General features: G+C 37.7%; 1 protein-coding gene across 11 annotated transcripts in view; it reads left to right on the top strand.

The window, feature by feature from the left end:
• ANO5 (anoctamin 5) overlaps positions 1 to 22,220 on the top strand; it is a 61,538-nt gene that overhangs the window by 597 nt on the left and 38,721 nt on the right. The window contains exons 1-4 of one of the 11 annotated variants that reach the window (XM_068945342.1): positions 8,380 to 8,795; positions 12,461 to 12,505; positions 14,681 to 14,751; positions 21,513 to 21,560. The exons of 1 other annotated variant lie outside the window; for it this stretch is intronic. In XM_068945342.1, coding sequence (XP_068801443.1) covers positions 8,588 to 8,795; positions 12,461 to 12,505; positions 14,681 to 14,751; positions 21,513 to 21,560 — 372 coding nt within the window. In that variant the 5' untranslated portion in view covers positions 8,380 to 8,587. Of the gene's footprint in view, positions 1 to 8,379; positions 8,796 to 10,955; positions 12,268 to 12,460; positions 12,506 to 14,680; positions 14,752 to 21,512; positions 21,561 to 22,220 lie in introns of those variants that run through there. 9 more of the 11 variants (XM_068945348.1, XM_068945347.1, XM_068945343.1 and 6 more) reach the window with 9 other exon arrangements.

The following is a 22,220-nucleotide window of genomic DNA, read 5'->3' as shown; positions in this document are numbered from 1 at the left end:
GCAAAACAACAGTCAGATGCCAGATTGTACACAGATTTTGTCAGAAAGTTCCTTCTTTATTAAAAAAAAAAAGAGAGAGAGAAAAAACCTTGAGTTGGAAAAATTTCTTGGAGAGTCATGCTTTAACCTAAGCCTGAGAAGTAAAGACTTTAAGGTGGAAAAGGACTAAGGCATCTACATTGGTTTCTTGAATTTTCAGGCTGACTGTTTTCCCTCACGAGCTTGATTACGTTGTCTCTTGTAGAAAAATGCGTATTGCTGTTTTAAACGCTCCAAGCAGTAGTGTGAAATCTCGGTTTCTCCAAGCGTTGGACAGTATTGCTTTAGAGAAATAGGACTGCAAGTAACGCCCATGAAGATTATCCAAAGGAAGCTATTTGCAGTGACAACCGTGAGCGCAGCATAGTCCAACTACTCGGGAGGCAGGAGGTCACAGCTGGTGTCAGACAGATATTTGCCGTTTCTGTGAAAGCATCTTGCATTTAGCAGTCTCGCTCAGGAACTGAAGCAGATGGGGTGTTACAGCCTCTTGGCCAGCAACGTGTTTCTGGCCAAGGCCTTGTAGGGAGACCTGAGCCACTGCCCTTCCCACCACACGTAAGCACTGAAATGTACTTGGAATTGCCCTGCACCTGCAGTAGGTGTTTTTTCTGAAGTAGCTTGAGACTAAATTTTCAACATGATTAACAGGAAATTAAATGTTTGCAAAATATACGGTATCCTTTTAGGGAACGATGTTGAGAAGTCAGATTTTTAAACACGATTCCCTAGCATTCAGTTTTCCCATGTGAATCTTGTGGTTCATTGATCGTAAGCATTGAATATAAGGAGATTTGAGGGGTTTCAGTGAACAAAGATCACTTACTAGAATTTACAGTACCGGAGGACATTACCTGTCTGTGCAAAAGTTTGTACCAGTTTCATTCTCTTTTTTTTTTTTTTTTTAAAAAAAACAAACACTTTTCTGAAACAGAATCTGGGCTATGGTGGATAGAGTAGAAAGCTTCTATGTTAATTTATTGTTCAAAAATTCATTAGGGAAACAAATGTCTCTGATAAAATAATCTTCCTTTGTTAATGGTCTATGAAAGATAACAATATGCATATAAGATCTCCACTAGGACTTCTGGTAGATCTAAACACATGCTTTGCGCTCCTGAGAAAAACATAGCCCCTTAAGGAGGCTCAAAACTGTAGATATCCGACATGCAGAAGGAGGGTCTGTGTGAATTGGTAGGAAGGAGGCAGGAGAAAGGACAGCTACTGCATATTTTCCTTAAAAAGTGTTCATGTTTGAAGAGTGCATGTGTGTTTAATTCTGTTTCACTACTGCATTTCACTAATGAATGCTGAAGAATGAGTTATGGGAATGAAAATCTACCTACTAGCAGCAGAAGGTTCAGCTTGCAGTCTGTGTGTAGAGGCCATATGCCAAGCCTTCTACCTTGGAGGAAACATTCTTGCTTCCTGTTGAGTTATCACAGCATGAGGTAATAGCCTCCATTTTTCGCGTGTGTGTGATTTGGCATTTTGTTGAAGATGTGATATTTACTTAAATATTAAAAACTAAGAAAAGTGAACTTGCAAAATTTGGATGTAAATATCACAGGAAGAAGACCATAGTATGTGGTTAGGAATATTTCCTTAGGTCTTTGCTGTCTTTCAGCATTATTAATTTGTCACTTATTTATTTTTGGCATGGAACATTAATACTGTAGTAGCTGTGTTGTGGAATATGTCCTAAGGCTGTGAATCTTCTGGAAACTAGTAATTGGCTCAGTGTCATGTTTTGAAATGGGCCACCTTTATATCTATAGTTCTTCTTCCAGAAGTTTTGCAAACATGGTTTGAACTCAGAATATTGTAGCAGATGGTAAGAGGTTATACACCATTTGCCTTCAGTAGCAGGAGACTGGACTTGGCTATGGATCATGTTTCTAAGATTCACACTGACTGCTCTAATTTCAAATGCTTACGTATGTTGTTTGGCATCTTGCTCATCTTCCCTCATTTGAGAAAATAGGCAGCAAAATATCAAGAAAAGTTGATGTGGTGACTTCTGAACAGCATTTATTCCAGTGCATTAGATTCTAATAATGTAGTAGCGTTCTGGGCCAAATTTAAATATCATTTAATAGTGTTACTCTGCATAGTTAATTGGATCTATTATGATTAATATCAGTAATATACAAAATTAAATATGGGCCTCTGTTCAAAACCACATCTATCTTTAATTACTGAAGAAATTTATGTAATGATTTCTGGTCCATTTGTAGAAATAGGGATATTACATGGAATGGGATATCGTGTTCCCACAGAACTAAGATAAAATGGAAGATTTATTAGTCAGAAAATAGTTTGAAAGGCTATTCCTAGCTAATGAAATAGAAATTCTAATACATTTAGACCTATTCAGAATATAAAAGGTAGGTGAGAAAATGTTCCGTTAGATCAACCAGCATATAACTCCTGAATGGAATTTCTTTACTGGCTGAGATGTGTCACTATCTGGGCACAGTTTAAATACTTTTTGGTTATCCAAAAGGTAAACCTTATTTTAACTGAAAACTGCAGTTTGTGGTAGGAAAGTGTGCTTTTTGGAGCTGATCCCTACCCCTTGCATAATATTGCTTTGTATCTTTGCCATGTATATGCTTGGTGCTTTTAATGAAAAACTGCAAACTTCAACCCCATTCCACCACAGTTCTTAAGTGCGAATTCTATCCAAAGAGTAAGTCAATTTAAAAAAAAAAAAAAATTGCCCTAGATGGGTGACTGAGACCTATAATACTTCTCTTTTTAGATGAGGACCCTGCCTATGAGGTTAGAGTCGCTCTTACTCTCTCCGCAGCCCTGGGACTGGCAAAGTAGAGCAGCTCTGAAGAGGAATTAAGAGTTTCACACAGGCCTTATCCCACATAATTGCCATTGGGTGAATGTTTAGGCCACTCTTCTGAGAGCTGGGAAATGGAGCTGACTCCCTCAGGTAGAATAAAGATCAGAACAACCATCTGTCATCTGAGTGAATGCTGTCTAGCCTGTGTATTTAAAAGGGTTGTTAAAATCTCACCTTTTTCCTCATAAAATGGAAGAAAAAAACTCCATCACTATTTCTCCCTTACACCAGTTCTTAAAGGAGGAGCTTTGTTCCAGCCTTCAGCCAGAGCTTTCAGATTGACTAAATCTTAACTGCAGTTTAAGGCATGTTTATGTATGTTCTCAGTGTTACCTTGTCAGCTGAGGCAGTTTACACTGAAGGCTGCTATTCGGTGTGGTTTCCCATTCTGAGCTACTTTATAGGACTAACTGAAAGGTGAGTTTCCAGTTCGTAGGATTTTGTTTTTCATTTTTTTTAAATAGAAGTTTGGCTTTAGATCTGACTAAACTTCAAAATTTTTGAAGTATATGTGCAACTAGAAACTTTCTAGGCCTTGCTACTGGTCAGTGAGGTTGTGACATAGGTGTGGTATAGCAGTTTGGAAACTTTTTGTAAGTATTTGTCTCAAGTTACTAAACAAAATTCCAAGTTACTTTGCTTTCCAAGCTTTTATTTTACAGATAAGTGCAATCAATATGGCATTAGCCAGCACCTGTTAAGAGCTGAAGATTTTGTAGAAATGCAAGTAAGTTTTGCTGTTTGTGTGTTAGAGAAGTCTATATTCTATGAAAGTATGAGACAACTGCATCGTAAAATGGAAGGGCATTTTTACATCTATATACAAGTGGTAAATAAATACTGGGACTTCAGGAGAAGCTATAATAGGGTGTAAGGACGCTACTGAAAAATGTGCTTTTAAAAATACACTGAGGAGATGGCTGGCAGATATTTCGTTAGGAAAAAAAAACATTTTCTTAATACTGAGTGTCTGTGAACAAAGTAAAGTCTTATATGCAGATGGAGAAGTACAGGTCACCTAATATAAAAGTGCGATTAAAAAGGTATAGGTAACTTGCTGACAGAGTAACTCTTTCCCCATTTTTATGTATGTGTCTAGGTAGCAATTTAGTGAATTTTTACTCTTTCTCCCTGTATGTTGTTTTTTTTTCCCCTCTGTTAACCAATATTTGAATTAAAGAGCAATGGGGTTGCCAGGTAGTACTTCATTCATTATCTAGCAATAACTTCATTATAGTTGATAGTGTCTTTTCATGTGTCCATGCATATAAATGCACAAAGGGGAAGGCAAGCATCCTGCTAGGGATTTTTTAGGTGCCAGCTATCTGCAGAAGCTGAATAATATGGGTCAGGAATTATTAATGAAAATCTGAAAATTGAAGGCAGGGGGCAGGAAAGGATTGATTCTGGGTTGGGACTTGGTTAGCTGGATAGTGCGGTAGAGATGTGCGTTTTTCTTTGAAGGACCTCCTACAAGAACGTACAGCTGTTAAATGTGGGACCCCAAAATGTCGTCGTAGTGTTCATTGCTTTAATCCGATGCACACCAAGAGAAGGCAGCATATATCAGCATGCTAGTTGGCTGCAGATAATGAAAAGTCATGGAATAAAGCTGATTTTTCTGAAACAATGGTGAAAACTGCACGTCCTGTGCAACTGTGAAATACGTTGTAAGCAGTAATTATCTTTTTTAGTGTAATAGTCTTAACTTACCTAACTATATGGGTGGGTTTAGGGTTGTAAGATGAAGGTATGTGTGTTTCCTCAAAGCAGATGAGAAAACACCTTAACTCCATAACTGAGGTTGAATAGTTTTGTTCGTATTACAGTAATTCTGTAGAGGATGCCGAATGTATTTATGATGTATTCAGAATAAATCCTAGTATAAATTTGGATCACTGATACACTTCTTACATTGCATTAGGATAGAATTAGTAACCGCAGGTTCTGGGTCTTCCTTTAGTTTTCTTCTCTTCAGCCACTGTTGTTACCATTGGTTTGTGCTAACCTAGGGTTTCTGCTTTAATTGTAACTGCTGCCCAAGAAACGAAGAGATGAACTGGCTTGTCTCCTGTTTGCATAGGTGTAATCTGGAATTTTCAGTGGATCCTATAAAATGAGTTATGAGGTTTTGTTTTGTTTTTGAGGGTTTTTTTGCGTTTGTTGTCCAGTAGTCCATGTTACAGATCTGTACATCAAGAATAAATTAAGAATAAACTGGCATTTGATATTACTTCTGTTGAAGATGTCATTCTAGACTGTTGTTTCAAATTAGACTTTTTAAAGTATGCATGGATCACTCGTTTACTAATCGTATAATATAGGCACTTCATTTTATCTTGTTTATCCTGCATACATCTTCTAGTAAAGTCAGAACCATTCTCCTCTGGTTATCGGTGATGACCAGCAGAGACAACGAAGTGCACGTTTTTAAGAGGTGAGAATATTTTTTTTGGTAAAGTGCAGTTTTAAAACTGGAAAGCCTGGGTGGTCTCCTCCCCTTTCTTAGCAGGCTCCCAAGGGTAAATGTGAAACCGGCCTTTGGCAAGATAACAGAACACAGCAGGCCCTGTGGGTAGGGCTCAGGAGCCTAACGGTTGGTCTTTAATTTTCTGCGTTGGCCCTGAATTACAAAGGGCCTTGTGGTTTGTTATTCAAAGGGGTTTTCTTAACTATGGGGTAGAAAATCAGAAAGCCTGTATTTGCCCAATTTGTAGTGTGCTCGAAATACATCATGCTGATGAGTAGTGACTAGCAGACATGTATTTTTGAGGCCATTGGCAAGTTAGATGCTCTTATTTACTTCAGTCTTGTTAACGAACTGGTGCTCACATCAGAAACTGTGAGCAATGGGAGCTGTGGGAGCCATTGCCCTGAATGATAGGAAACGTTTCTCTCCGGGACCAGCATTTGACTTCCACAGTTAGTCCATCTTAAAGTAATTTGGACAGAAAACATTAGTCTTGCAAACTCGTATTTCAGGTTACTTTTTATTTATTCATATTTTTGTTAAGATTCATTTGAAGTCTTTTATACTGATATATTTTTAATGTTGTTTAACATAAGCAAATGAAATCTTTATCCTGTGGAATACAGTAGCAAAATTCTGAATGACTCCAGTAGTGTAGGCATTGCTCCCACGTTTCCCGGAAGCAAATCCAAAATAATGTTGAACTGGAGCATGAGAACCAGCAAACAAAAAATTGCAGATGAAAGTGGCCATCTGAAATTAAATGTCCTGGTAACACGAAACTCAGGACTATTACCAGTGGACAATAAATGAAAGGTGTGGTTCTCCATATAGCGCTTGTCACTGCCTTAATAAGGGTACAAGTCATATATGTTCTTAGCTTAAGCTACAACCCTGCTCCCTTCCATGCCCCCTCCCTTTTTTTTGCTGTTACCTCATCTTCTTAGGTCACTTTTTGTGTTGCCTTTCTCTTGCTTTGTCTAGAGAAAATAGCTCGTACACAGATGGATGTCTTATCTATGTCCCTTGAATGAATAATACGTTTGGTCCCCCAGTATTCCGAAGAAGTAATGTAACACAAATACAAATGATGAAGGAAAATGAAATGAGAGGTTGTGTTATTTCAGTCTTACATCAGTGTTTTCAGAGGAAGCTGGAGAAATGCATTAATGGATAACGTTACAAGATTTTTAATGGGCTTCAGACCACTAGGAAGGTAAGTCTGTTTCGCTTTTTGAAGTACCTGTAATTCCCTTGAGCTGCGAACACCACAATTCCCCCCCTTTCTTCCCCTTTTCGTACTTGAGTTTTGAATGCACTTGGCATTTTTATATATGTGCAAGGAAAGTGAATTGCTTGAGCTGTTTTGTTTGGTTCTGCAGTCATATAGTGCTGATCACAGTCTGTCTCCAAACATAAAAATAGTCCGAGTGAAAACCAGCACAGCAATACTGCTTCATAAATTGTCAGGATTATTTCTGAATGCTGGGTGTTTACCATCCTGTTTTTCTGAGGTTTATTTGCCATCCTATTCCTTTTACTTATATGCCCCTAGATGTTACACAATTTAAGATTACTTCACTTTCTACAAGTATCGTACATTTGGATTTTCTTTTTTTATTTATATTTGTAGCTGTTACATGTGTCATTCTGCAAAATGATGGTACCTGAAAAGTATAAATGCCAACCTCAGTGCTCGCAGTAAATTGTAGCGCGCTCTGTGTCCCAGCGTAGCGGAGACTCGCAATATGGTCGTGATTATTGCTGGTTATTGCCTTAACCACATTAAAACGCCATTCAAGTTATATGTTTCAAAACTCTGCTTGTGGTTTTTTGCTAAGAGCATATTTATGCTATTTTTTCTTTTTAATCCCATGCCCTCTAATCAAAATAGGAGGTTTTAAGATCCTTTAAAAAGAAGGCAGCTAGGAGCAAGTCTCAAATTCTTAGTTTAAACGACCCGTTTACTGTAGCAGAGATTAAAAGTGAGTAAAAACTAAGTCAGTATGTAAGATTTGGTTGATATTCTGTAAGGTAGTAACACTTTTTTTTTTTTTTTCTTTTCGTATCTGACTTGTTACTCCAGATGATGATATAACATGTAGGAACTAGCCTTCCTATCTTTTATCAATAGTAAATGTGTGTGTGTTTGGGTTTTTTTTTTGGCTTTTTTTTGCCAGGAGTAGGGTTCTCTCCCATATATTTGTCTGTTAAAATACTTGATTTTCTTCATTCACTTCTTATGTACTGATAAATTCCTATTCTCTGGAGTCACTTATTTAATCATAAAGTACGTGTTATAAATTAATGTTTGTGAAACAGATTAATACATTCATTAGTGTATTAATTAGATTCTGATTTCTGGAGATTGAGGCACACATAGAATTCATATAGTATTAAATAGCTATACTTATGTAAATGATGTTTTAGCAGGCACATGACAACTGGTTCATACTTGTTCAGAACTTTCTTTAACGTTTTTTAGATGAGAAGCTAAAGATCATTCAGCTTTTTATAGCAAGTTTCATTTACTGCCACTCATTTGGAATATAACGTGTTCGTTGCATAAATAAATAGAAGTCAAAATGCAAGTTCAGTCTGTGAGAGAGCAGGGTTTTCTCAGGTGACTGAGAAGTGTCTCTGCAAACCCTAAAGAGAGAGGTTATGAAAATAAGATTAGTATTTGCTTCCAAATAAATCTGTTATTTCTGTGTGCTAGTATCCTAAGCATAGGCAGGAAGTTACACTGGTGGTCTTGTATTTGTTAATCTGAAGATGTATCCCTCTCTTTCAATAGTACTGATTGCTGCTAGATTAAGTGTGCAGTGTCTAGTAAAAAACATACCAGTTTTCTGCACGCCTCAAGAAATTTAGGTAGATTCTGTGTCTCTCTCCTTCATGTCCATGCATACATGTAAGCGATTAAAAAAAAATTAGTGCATAACTAGCTTGGTATGATTTGTTAACTTCAGTGTGATTATTTCTTAAAGTGAGTCATAAAGTACTATTAAAAGTTTCCTACTAAGTTATCTTGGATTTGTTGAAAACTTGATGTTTTATTTGCTAAGGAAGTGATGTAAATTTTTAGGAACGACTCTGAATGTGCATAAACCACCACTTCAAGAATAATCTTGAAATTGAATCTTTGGTTGAGGAATACAGATACCGCTCTTGCAGTGGCGTCAGAGGAAGTAATAACTGTACTGATAAGAAACAGTAACATGTACTGGCTCCGGAGCCAGCATGCTAGGTGGGTCCTCAGTTTCCCCAGGCAACCTAGTCAGTCATCTGGGGCAGGAATTCAGTCGGTGTACTGTAGTTCCCTTCCGGTTCCCGGAAACAACCCAAGGAACCCAGGGTGCAACAACTTGTGTCCGTGTGGAGCTGGGGTACATACATCATGTGAACTGGGAGGTTTATGGTCAATAAGTAAGTAAATGTAGTTAATCATTTTAAAGTCATATTTTTCTTAGATATGCAAGCACTTAAAATGCTAATTTTAAAGTTTACTTGGAATGAGTGGCTTTATTCTGGAAAAGTCTTTGAGTATGCATTTTTGTTAGTGACTCAGTGCAGAACTGAACTCCTAGATCAAAGACAGAAACCAGTGAGTCCCAGTTGGTAAGTACGAGTAGCAATCCCACAGTGATAGAAGTAGTATTTTGGAAATAATACTAGAAGTAATAATGGTATTAGTAATAATACCATCTTCTGCTAAGCAATAAACAATTTTTTAGCTCCTGCCTAAGAATTCTGGCTCTGGACTTTCCCTTTGGGATAGGTCTACCAGAGGTCCTAAGCATGCAAGTGTAAATGACTTTCTAGTTTTCTCAGCAATATCAAGATTTTGATCCTCAGAATATCTGTTCGGCAGCCACTTGGCTCTAGAAGCACCTGATTTACCTTTTTACTAGTAGAAGCATGCCTATCACCTACAGTATGTTTCTCAATATGGCATTTCAACTGTGTTATTTATTTCACACTCATTTTGTCCGTTATAGGTGCTCCTGATTAAAGAGTGATTGAGCCATAGAGAGCATGTACCCTTATTTCCATGTTTAAGGTGTTGGTTTCGGAAGGGAGAGACCTAGGATCTGTCAGTGTTACAGTGAATGTTTACACCATTTATAAATAGTGAAAGAGCTTTGCTTTTTCCCTGACGGGGAGGGGAAAGGGTGATGTAAGACACTTCCGCCCTCGCCTTTTTTGCTTGCTGACTTAATTGACTTTCTGCTCAGTCACGGTCTTCTACAAATTGGATTCTAAATATCAGATTGTACATGCATTGTCTGGGTCCTATCTCAAAGTTCAGACTTCTGCTTTGGTAGAAGTTGGCAAAAAAAATTGCTGAAGTGTGAGAATTCATAAAAAATGAGGGCTGGTGGAAGAGAGGGAGGTTTTTAAAAATGTTGTCAGGTTTCATATTGTGCCAGACAGAGGCATGAACCTTTTAAGGACTCATTGCAATATGAAGAGTGAGATGCAGCCAGGAGAATTTTTAGCTGGTTTGTCATCGGTGCAAGAGGTCTGCTTGGTGCGGATGAGTCAGGGCGCTAGAAGTTGAAAGAAAGGGAAACTTTAAAATGCCTTTTCTTTGCATTCTGATGCAGAGTTGCTCTAAACTATGCCAGACTGCCGTAACTACACAGCAGCTGCTGAGCACCCGAATATATTTTGAGTGCAGCATCATTGGCCACACTTTTTTCCTCCCATCAGTCAGTATACCCAGCTCTCCCTGGAGAGTGACACAGATCATCATCATCATCCAGGGAAATTGCCAGGTGGGTGATGTTAAAGGTGCTAGTCTTACTGATTGGGCCTTTGCTAGTAAATAAACCAAGCTAAGGATTTTTTCCATTGGCTTTGAAGACAAGTAGCGCAGTACTGCCGCATCCACATGGCTTTTTTCCATTGGCTTTGAAGACAAGTAGCGCAGTACTGCCGCATCCACATGGCTAAGCTCACTTCTCCGCAGAACTGGGTGGACTTCTCCATGCTGTTTTTTTGAGACCAGAACTTGGCCTGTGATATCCTCCACAACATGCTTCTGCACTGTCTGGGAGAGTGCTAGAGGCCAAAAGCCGTTCCACAGAGTGTGCTAATGATTAAACACAGTGATCAGACCTGTGGTTGGGCCCATCCCCTGGCACTGCTATTTTACTAGTCCAGCCATAGCCATGGTGACTAGGACACGACCTGTGATGGGTTACACTTCTCTCGGAACGTTCAGCACAAACTCATTTTTGGTGCTGAGGGACACATCGCTAGCTCTTGGCATCATTGGTGTGTGCTGCCAACCTCGCACCAGCTATCAGAAAACAAGGGCTACAGGAGCCCTTGATTTACAATGGCATCGTTACTTTTTTTGTGACAGCACCGAATAATTTACTTGTGTTTTATGGCATTTTATAAATGAAATTAAATAGCACTTGTCAAAATAGATTTTATTTTGTAATTTGTGTTCTTGTAAATTATTTTGTTTTTTTTTTTTTTCAATTTTATAAGGGCTACGTTATCCATTGTAGTCATCAGAGAGAATTTTCTACTTTCTGTCATGCTATCATGGCAAGGGTAGGTAGGTCAGTTTATATGGCCTTCTATTCATCTCTCTGCTTTGAAATATGTGACTACTAGTAATATTTAAATAGCCTGCTTTCTGCTTCTGTTGATTGCACATACAGTAGCGTCTTTGAAAAACTGTAAGAGTGTTGATGTCTCTACTACTAAAGATTTGTCTTTGATCTTGGTGAGTAGGAAGATCTTGGAGGGCACCTTTTTGATTCCTAAAATACTAATCCCGTTAAAGCATTCCCTTTACCAGTAGGTACAAATGTGGAATTAGATTTCTGTTATTTCTTTTTCCATGTGGCAAAACTGATGTTTTTGGGGAGAAAAGTGATTCATGCAGTTAGAACAAACTTAAACTAGTCTAGAATGCCTAATCATTGCGTTATACAAGAAGCCTTGTTTTTTGTGCTTGTTACAAAAATTGTGAGACTGCACTAGTAAAAGTACATTTTAATGTAGAATAATGTAATGTAGTTAATACATGTAATATGTATTCCAAAAGACCAAATTGGCGCTGATTATCTTCACCAGTCTTCCATTCTGAACACTAATTTCTCTAAACTGTTTTGGATTACTATTGCTCTCATCATCCAGGTCTGTAATTGAAAGAGAAAAGGTCCGTAATCCTTGTGGGTGGCCAATTAAATGTTTATAAGTAGGTTGTCGTGTAGTAGGGTGTAGTTTGGGGCAACGAAGGTTAATAATACTATAAAATTAGAGGCCATGTGAGGCTGTCGTCGCCAATAGTGCGCAAACTCCCAAGGCTCCCATATTCAAGGAATTACAAATAACTTTGTATAGAACTGTAAGGCTGTTGGAGATAATGGCTGCATTGGGAAAGAAGCATTTTTTCTGGTGTGATGTGCATGCCCATGAAAGGGCAATAATTTGAAACAATATTAAAAATATTTATATTTGAAGCTACGTAAATGGATTCTGATAGTTACAGTGTTGTTTTGTGTCTGATTTTGAATAAAAAATTTGCAAGGAGTGACTGCAACTTTTGGTCAAATGACTTTTGCGTTGAAGGGCCATTTATGTTCAGTGAATGTCCTCATTCATTCTTCTTTGGTGTACAGACATTTTTAGATCTTCTTACATACGGTAGAGCATGTAATGTTGAAGAGCAAATTGGTTCCCTTAAGTATGATGGCTTAATCAGAATATTGTCGTGCTCCCTCTTTAGATATGAAGATGCGATTTATTGAAGTGTTCTCAAAAGCATTTTCTTGGCTAGTGGAAACCTTTACAGCCCTCCTCGCTGCTGAAATGGGCAGTTTACATCCTTGTCTATATTGCTGATTATGGTGCCTTATGGTACCTGGACGAAAAGGTGAATGTTGCTATTTCAAGGGGAACCTGCCTATGATTTTTGTGTAGGTCATAATCCTTGATTTTTAATGCCTGTTCTTTTGTTTGGGTATAGCGATCTTACAGGGAGGAGATTTAATAAATGTGTTAATGTTCAAAGTGGATTTTGCTTCAAAAGACTTTTGGTTTTTACTGAAATGTTTTTTCCTTTAAAGATGACATTGTGACTCTCACCAAGTTCAAGCCATGGTGGTCAGAAGGTATTGTACTAACCAGCTTTCCTCCCTTTTATATGTGTCCTCTGTTAAGTTTCTGTTTGCTGAGAGCCTCTGGGAAATAAGACTTTAGCTTGAGTCGTTAATATCACATACAATCAAGGTTTTTTGCGGTGTGATTTTTTTTTTTTTTTTTTTTTTGCCAGTCAGTTCTTACTTATCTATGTGCTGCTCTCTTGGTCAAGAACTTATCAGGCACCTCCATTCCCAGTGGAGTGCGTGTTGTGGTTCTGTGTTGTGACTCCTTTACACCTTCTCACATGACATGGACATACCTCTCATACTCCTGCTGTTAAGGAACGTGTTCATGTGCTTCTCAAGGAGTGAACGTTTTGAGTAAATTCTACTTCTCATTTAACAAATGTTTTGCGTTCTCTTTTTTGTCGTCTTGTGTTTTACTTGTTCTGTTTTATTCCCCTAGATCAGAGATGCCAGGAAAGCAGTAATGGATTTCTTTTCACAAGTTGCATATGTAATCAACTTTCTTACTGAAAGAGCAATTAAAAAGTAAAACTCTGAGTTATGCTTGTTCCTCAAGTTAAACTTTCACAGTTGTAGGAATGGTAATCCAGAAAATACAAAACTGAAGGCTGCAGAGTCTCAGTTCTCTCAGCAGCATAGCCAGAATTGAATTTTGCTGCCGCAGAGAAGTCGTCTCAGGCTACTTCTGGCACAGAGGATTCTGTGACAGAACCTTTGATGAAGATCTCCAGAACTTGAGCTTATGGCACCTGGGCCCTGGGCTTGCTACTTTCATTAAAGCAGCAGCAGCAGCAGCTAACCTGGTTTCTAGCAGTACAGGGCAAGTAGGCCTTGGAGCATGAACTTTATGCTCCCTTTCTTTCATCAGCCCACAGTCTGCTGTACTAGGCAGCTGCCTAGCTTGCTTTTGTTTAGAGCCAGCCTTGTCTGAAGGTACAGTCTCTCTTAGGAATATTCTTGCACAAACAGTTTCTGAGGTAAATTAGTCTGAATATTTTGATAGTTTATTTTCAAGTAGACTCCTGTGTTCTTATTGTGATGTTCTCCTGTTCCATTCGTTTATCTTGGGTATTGAATGTTTGTGCTTGGGGAGGTGAACTGAATTCAGTTCTGTGCTGCAGCTTTTTCTTTAAACCTTTTCAGTGTTTGGTGTTCTGTTTTGGGAAGAGTGTAGTCCCTGAAGCTTTTATGCTATTGTTGGGTAGGAAGAGTGAGCCTAAATCAGTTACTTCTACACGCTCTTTTTAGAGGTGACTAAACACAGGTCTACACACTTATATCGGCATATGCAAATACCTTGCTACAGGTGCATAAATACAATTTGTGTGTTCAAATTGTGAGATATTTAATACAGCCTTTGCAGGCATATTTTGCTGTAACGAAATAGCATGCAACAACTTTAAATGTGTTACACTGAAGGTGTTTCTGAATGCTGTATTATATCATTGACCAGTTTCTCTTTGCATCAAATGGGCAGTTATAAATTACAGGGACCATTATTCAATGTGGTTTCCCTGTAATGTTAACATTTAAGTAATTGGTGGACTAAGTATTTGTGGAAAAATCATGTCAGAAATAGCACTGTTGTTAAAATTAAGGACTTTGTTTGAAACAACAGGAAGTTGGTAATTTAAGCGATGTTGTTGTCCTTGATTCTTTCACTATACGTTCGTTATGTGGGAATACATAATACGTAGGGCCCCAATGTGTTATCTCAGGGTTATACACCATTGATCCCTTAGCCACAAAAAAAAAAAAAAAAGCAATTTCGGTTTCTAGCAAACAACCTCAGAGATAATTGAACTGTAAGAATTCAGACAGCAAAGTTCCCAGTGTGTGACCCTTATATATATTAACCTCTCAGACATTTGAAGCAAGAAAAAATTTTATTTTCGCAAAGACATGATGCTGACAGATTTTGTTTGTCAGAGTTAAAAAATTTTTTTCTGTGACTGCCAGAACTAGCCTGGGCAAATTGAGGATATTGTGTCTCATAGAATTCTTTTTCCCTTCAAAGAATCAATCTTTAAGACTTTGTGTATGTGAGTATTATTTTCCAGCTCTTGCTTTTGGTTGTTCGTTGTATGGTGCCTTGAGCGTTTACTTCATTTTCAAATGCAAGAATATTTCTAAAAGGAGGAATATGCTCATGTGAATCTTTCCTTCAATGTTCTTTAGGAGAAGAATGCAATGGACCTTTATGTGAAACTGTTTCAACCACGGGATCAGAAATCCCAAGCAGCTCTGAGGTAAGGTGCAGTACACCCAGTGTTAACACTGCAAATCTGTAAATACTAATGTTAGAAAGAAAGAGGAGTAATGCTGCGAAAGATGGTAATAGTTCTGAAAAATATTTCTTTTAGGTTCTCTGGTACTTATGGATTTATTCATGTACAGATTTTCTTCCTCTAGTGGTTTTTAAGGAGCAAAGCCATGAGGGTAATGCTGCTACACACAGTTTTACAAAAGATTTTACAGCACATCAGTGCTAACAATAGTGGAAAGCAGCATGGACTTAAGATTATTTCCAATACCAATCTGAAATAAGAGTCACATGATAATACAGTGTTTTGGCAATTGGAAAAACATAATGCTCCTGCACAAACCCAGCATTTCTGTTTATGCTGTGTGTTACGCTACTGGTTTAATGGGGAAATTGAGGCACTGTTGCATCACTGTGCTCTAGGAGCTTTAAGAGTGCGGCAAGATTTATGAGAAGCTAAATGAAATTTTGGTTATAATACATATATACTTTTTCTTGCATGTGCAATCCAAAAAACATTATCAGCCATTTGTTTCTCACAGCAATGTACTTCATCGCTTAATACATGCAGTACACAATATCTACTTAAGACGGAAGGGTATGTTTACTGTTAAATTAAAAGCAGATATAAAATAGTATCAAAAGTACATGTCTTGAAATCAGTATTTTAACTTCTTCATTATAATTTTCTTCATTATGGTTATTACTATTATGTTTTTAGAGGAAGATAGGGATAGTTGCTCCATTGATGTGCAGTCTTGTACCGACTGTGAGCGCTCATATGGAATGGTATCTGTCGAATTGAACGTTGGCAAACTGGTTGTTCTGTTGAACTCTTTTAAGCGTAAAACATTTCATCACTTACCTCTAAGAAGCAAATGGAGAGATGATCCTGTGAAAAGACGGAGCTTGGAAGTGCTTCCTAGATTACACAGACCTGTGTCTTGCTGTCACATGCAACCATTCATATAAATATTTATGGATCTACCAAATTCTGTCTTAATAGTTAGTATTTTGATGTTGCTTCCTCTGTCTGTTGGAGGACTCTTGTAATGATCTTTTTCTTGAGGAAAATTTTCACTGAACAGCCGTATCAACTGCTTCACTGAAACCTGATCTCAAATTATATGAACCATGATACCATGATATGCAGCAGAGTCTGCATCTGATTCTGAGTTCCTTTTGAGCATCTGTGTGCAGATGGAGATGACCTATTTCACCAAAATCTGGAAGAATTCATGTGAGAAGGGAGGGAACATGGGAGAAAGGATGTGAGGCATGTATCTTGTATCTGTGGGGACATGGGATTTGAACCTTGTTTCAGGGTGAAGGATGCATGATGGAGTAGAAGAGGAGATGCTCTGATCTTCAGCACTTTCGTGTCTGGGAAATGAGCCTCCTTATGAAAGATACATCTGATTACCTTTGTACAATCTAGCTTTGATAAATTTGTGCTGCCTTTTCTCTCTTTCTGCTCTAGGTATCTTCCTTATTTTTCTTTATAATTTGTTGTGAGGTATCAGAAAGTATTGTCACACTAGTACTTCTGTAGTTGACCAGATCTCTGATTTCCTCCCTCCCCCCAGAAGAGATAGCACATTTGTTTTACTAATTTTTAAGGATTCTGAAATGAAGCTTTTTTAGTTATCCCCCTAGAGTTCTGTAAGCTTTTGAGTCTTGCTTCAGGCTTGATCACAGTAATTTTAGTTTCTGAGAATTGATTCTTCTCGGCCGTCTTGCATTTGTATCGTTGTTTCGTATCATGAAAGCCAAAAAAAGTATTCATGGGATCTGGGGTTAGGTTTAGAACATGTTTTGTCTTGAACACGCTGTCGTTGCATGTCAGCCTCCAATCTTTCTCTTGGACCTAATCCAAATTTCTAATGACTTCTAATGACTTTAGATTAAGTTTGTTTTTTCCAAGTGAGCTGGTTGTCTGATGCTTTCTTACGTTTGAGTTAGTACTTCCTCTATGCTTTGCATCCTCCTACCCCATATCTCTTAAGATAGTCTCATGTACCTGAGTTTTTCCCTTCCTGTGCATTAACCAGACATAGAAGTTACACAGCGACTTTTAATCTTCTTGCCCAGTTTAACATTCTTATCAGCAGTGACAGCCTTGACTCACAAAGATTAATGTCCTAGATATTCAGGTGAAATTGATGAAGTTTTTTTCCATGAATTCATTTCAACAGTAACATAGCCCAGATTTTTCATATAATGCTAATCCTTTTTCCTCATGTTTTGTCACAACTTCAGTTTTATTCTCTGCACACCAGAAGAATCTTCTTTCTCTCAGTTCTTTCCTAGGCTGCCTTCATCATCCTTAGTGCACTCCAGGGAAGTTTAGTAAGGTAAACCGTCCTGGCATAAAAGTCAGTCCGCGGTTTCTCCTCTTTCTACCAAGTCTTTTGAACTCAGGTCAACAAGTTGCGTTCTTGTTCTTGGCAGACAGCGTATTTCTCTCTTTTATAAGTGTACTCCTGCAGTAGGTTTGTTAATAGGTCTTACAAAGGAGTTCTTGGTTGTATACACCTAACTTGCTCCTGTGCACCATTTTCTTTATGATACTTCACTCAAAACTATGCTGCAGTAGGAAGATGTTAACACTTGAAGTCTTAAAACCATTTAATTAATTAAAGGAATTTAAAAACAGAAATTGAGTTGATTCATAAAAGGGGCAGTGGCAGGATTTAAGTGAGTTCACGTTCCTGTCACAACTTCATTATTTTTGGACTGTCTTTTTTTTTTTTTTCTTCTGGAAAAGAAAAAAGCACATAACTTACAGTATTAACATGCTTCTCAGCAGTAGGGAGAAAAAGTTATGGCTTGTACTGTTGATTTAGCAAAGGAGGGAAAGAAGACTCTGGATTTAAATATGGAGAACATAAAACATTACCTAGCTGTAATTCAATGAAATAATTTTTTCTTTTGTAATTTGTATAACGTTTCTGAACAAGGAATGGTTTAAGTCAAACGAAAGCGAAACTGAAAAAGCATCTGCAGCGAAGTGTGCCAGAAATATATACGAAACAGTCTGACAAACTCTGGTCCTAAAAAAGCAACAATAGTTACCATCCGTGATGCATTTTGTTCTTCCTCATGGCTTTGCGTTTGTGCCCCCATCTTGTTCCCTGTTTGTTTGTTTGTTTTCCCCCCCTCTCGTTTTTTTATCTGCTTCTTGTTGAGTCTCCTTATTTTTCTTCTTCAGTCAGTCTCCCAGAAGGATGAGAGAAACCGAGTTACTTAGAGTTCAGCAAACTTGCGTATTAAAAGCTTTATATCATGAGTCATCTCAAGATGCTTTCAGTGCAGGGAGGCCTGGAGAGCTTTTCAGCAAACAGGAGAGGAAAGGAAGGAGTTATGATAGGGTTACTTTTCAATAGAAGCTGCAAAGGGGACTGTGCTTCCAACTGTGATGGTTAAAACTGTAATTCACAGACAGCCCCTCCTGATAGGGAGAGGCAGCCTGCCTAAGTGATTCTGTAGAGAATGTAGCTGAATTAGGTTTTATGGAGTTCCTATTTCAAGGGATCTGTAAATGCCTCTGAATGAACCAAAAACTGAGAATCTAATTTTCCTGCTGTACTTTTATGTTCTAGCAGAGTTAGAGCTAGAAAATACATAATGGTACAACCATATTTTGATAGCGTGTTGCGTCTCTTTTCACTAATGTAATTAGGTAATATTTATGCCTCCTGTTCCAATTAGGAAGTTTAAAATCACTTACAGTATTTGCTGTGTATACCTGCTGCATATACCCTGAGTTCATCAACCTCGTGAAAGGCAGTTGCGTTGTTCCCTGACTGAAGCTGCAGGGTTGTGCCCCGTTCTAGCTATGAGAAGCTAAGAATTCTTTTTTTGGCAGAGTAATGTATTAAACTTTTACCTTTTGTAGTCGTTTTCCACCGAAGAAATGCTCACTGGAAGTTTCCATTAATCAGAATTTCTGTTAATTGGGATTTCCCTGTATTGTGGCATAGACTTGACTGTGAGAACCAGCAGCCTTTATTTAAACTGGGCTGTGAGCAGAAGTAAGTTTTTTGTAGCTCCATCAAATGTATTTAAATCAGTGCATTTTACCAACACTACCAGTATAGCCCATGGACTTTTTTTAATGATTGCAAGCAGGAGCTCAGGATCTTTACCTCTCTATCTCAAATTAATTGGTTCTCTCTGGAAAAACACTGTCATAATGCTCATTACTTTCTTGCTTGTTCATATTTTAATTTAGAGCAGTGTTTTTATGTAGACAGGAGCATAAAACACCATTATTGATTGTGAAAATGGACCAAATTTCAACATGTAGGAAGAAACACAAAAAGGCTTGTAAGTGTAACTGTGAAACGTAGCCTGAGGCGTGTTTTGGAGAGAGACGAAGAGTGTGCCAAAAATGTATGAGTGAGGATTCCAAATGCTACGGACCAGCTGAACTCTGCTGCCACCAGTGCCAAACTTTTGTTCTTGACTTTAATCTAAACAAAGTTAGACTGAGTGTTTCTGAAAGGACTGTTTAGTTCTTGTTTTAGGGTTATTTTTTTAATCAGGAAGCCTGCTGTGCTGTATGCAGACTTTGACATAAAATGAAAAAGTGACATCACTGCAAAAGTTCTTGCTTTTAAATATTCAGGAATGGGTATGTTGGATATCAGTAGTTTGACAATACTTATACCCTGTGACTTCAGCTATTGATTTCAGAGCAGGGTAAGTTCCCTGGATTAACAGGAAAGTATTTTACAGAAAGCATAGGAACACACAAAAGGTTTTCAGCAGCTAGACTCTGCCTGCTGTATGTCTTCATCCCACACTTTAGGTTTTTGCTAAACGTATTAAAGTACTATCTTTGAGTGAAGCAGTGTGGGCAGTATCTGAAGGCCAGTAGGTGGCTAAAGCCTATATTTACATCTAATCATGGGGATGGAAAGTTGTGAGTGGAAGGAGTATGGGAAGGAGACTTGAGCGGAGGAAGAGAAGGAGATAGAAGGGTGTCAGCTTGCACAGGAAGGGTCCTACGTGAAATGAAGAGGTCATAAATCCTCTGGGGAACAAGGAAAAGCAAGACTGCACTTTCATTGTTCACAAACTTGTACAGTACTTTACATGGCAGATATTTTCAGAATATAATTGGAGAAAACTTTCCACTTGAGTGTCTCAACCTCTATGTCTCCACAAATAGCACAGGTTTTTCCATTAGGATCAGTGACAAGAGGGTAAGACTTGTAAAGGGAGTTCAGACTACCTTGGGATAAGAGCACAGTGTGGTTATTTGTATTTGCAGTTTTTCTCTTCTCTCTGTGGATTCCTTGGAAGAAGACAGATAGATTGATCTTCCTGTGTTTGACTAAATTGTGAAAAAGACACTTTTTCTTATTTTGATAAGCAAACACTCAGAAATGGCAGCAGTGGCAAAGAATGGAGAGACATGTATTTGTTCCCTCACAAGTGTAAGCAGGAACAAAAATTGTGTATTTTACAGAAGTATACAAATGAACTGTTGTGGTTTCTCTAAAGTAAAATTTTAACAGAAGAGAAAAAGTGAACAAGACTGATCAAAAATGAAAATTTTTAATTTCAAAATTAGAAGACATCCAATTTTCATGAAATACCGTGCATTTGTGAAATGGTCTTTTTGAAGTACTACAGCCCCAAACCAATAAATAATGATACAATAATGAAATGGTGTCGGTATTCTGTTGCTGTTGAAGGTTAGTTCCACTGCATAGGGAGCTGCTGTATTTTCTTACAGCCTTCCTGCTGTTCAGTTGCACTGCTTGTACCTATCTGTTTTGAGTTGTTTTCAGAAGCAAACATGAAACAAAACTGTGGAAAATTACTAAGTAGTAGAATTAGATATTGCACACCATTATCCTTTCCATTAGTAAAGCCTGATCACAAAATCCCTTGTTCGTTCAACTAATCCTGCGGTGGTGAGGCCAACACCCCAAATAGTCAATGGATGTGTCTTCACAAAATAGCTCTGCTTCGCAAAGTCCTCTGTGCCGGTCATCTAGTCATCCAGTTACAGAGTCTGGGCAGAGGATGTTACAGCTCATGCTCACAGAAATAACGTGCACCTGGGTCTTGTATGATTAAAACTGGACTAGGCATGTATCACCTGGCATGTATCGGAATTAGAAGCTGGGAGGTGCTCTCAAGCCTCGTTAGGCATAACCGTTATAATGACTGGTAAGAATTTGCCCTGTCTCTGTTAGTAGACTATTAATTAATTTAGTCATTTGTTCCTATTCAGTGTACATGGTATAATTTCTATTTGCTTTGAGAAGATAGCTAAATAAGTGGCATCACGTATGTACTGAGTGCAAGAGTCCTTGCTCTGTATATTTTCTCTCTTTTGAAGTTAAAACAAGAAAAATATTTTTAATCAGTTGTTCTTTATCATTTTGTAAACTTGCAGTCTGTGCCAAATTAATTACCGACTGTAACTGTTATAATGGAAATGCTGAGGAATACTGCATAGCTTCTCTTAAAAGTTGTTCGTTCTTGATCCATAAAAATCAATGTGGGCCACGTAAAACTAGTTTGGAGAGCCAGTTGATCTGAGGAAGTAGAGATTTGTTTAAACTTCTGATATCTGAGCTGAAAATCCAACTATAATTTAGAATAGCTTTTCACCAACGTAAACCAGAAGCTACATTGTTTCTTCTGAAATAGCCTTTAAAAAAAAAAAAAAGCATCCTTTGAGTCATCACTAACAACATTATGTTTTTCCTGCGATACCACTGGCAGGGCCTAAACAGCACTGAGACTGCTTTACTCATCCCTGATCATCAAGTGGTAAGCAGTAAAAAATATTCATGCTTTCTTGCATGAATTTGTGTGGCGTCTTCTATTACCATTTGCCAAAAAGTTCCTTACCAAAAAATTTTCCAGTTTCAAAGCCATCCTTCCGAAAATAATTGTTTTTGAAGCATATAAAAATGAGTGTGGTTTTAAAGTTTATTCCCAGTAAATAGCCCCATGAGAACATAATGTGATGGTTTAATTGATAAAATCAAGCCAATTGAAAGGGTTCACACAGTAAATAATAGGCAAATTTGAGAAATTAACTATTGGTGGAGAAAACTGGAAAGTTTTGCTTTTTTATTATTATTTTGGTTTGATGGGATATATAATATATTCTGCTTATGGTGTTATTAACATATGCAGGATTCCTTTTATCATAATAACTCTGCAGGTCTCGGTCAGCATGATACTTTTAAATATTTCAAAGAGCAAGAAATAAACACTGATACTATTTGGTATGTGATGCATTTCTTATTGTAGTAAATAATAAGGAAAGGCTCAAAATATCCTCTCATTGAAATTCTCAAACATGAGAATTGTATTAATTACCAAATATACCAGAAAACTTAAATAACCGTTATTCTTTCACAGAGGAAAAAAATTAGAAAAATTCATTTAAGATAACTGGAGAAGTACATGCTGAGGTGTATC

The sequence above is a fragment of the Struthio camelus genome, chromosome 5 (assembly GCF_040807025.1).
Source record: "Struthio camelus isolate bStrCam1 chromosome 5, bStrCam1.hap1, whole genome shotgun sequence".
NCBI classification, from domain to species: Eukaryota; Metazoa; Chordata; class Aves; order Struthioniformes; family Struthionidae; genus Struthio; species Struthio camelus.
The sequence above is the reverse complement of the archived record's forward strand: the minus strand, read 5'-3'. Positions and strand labels throughout refer to the sequence as shown.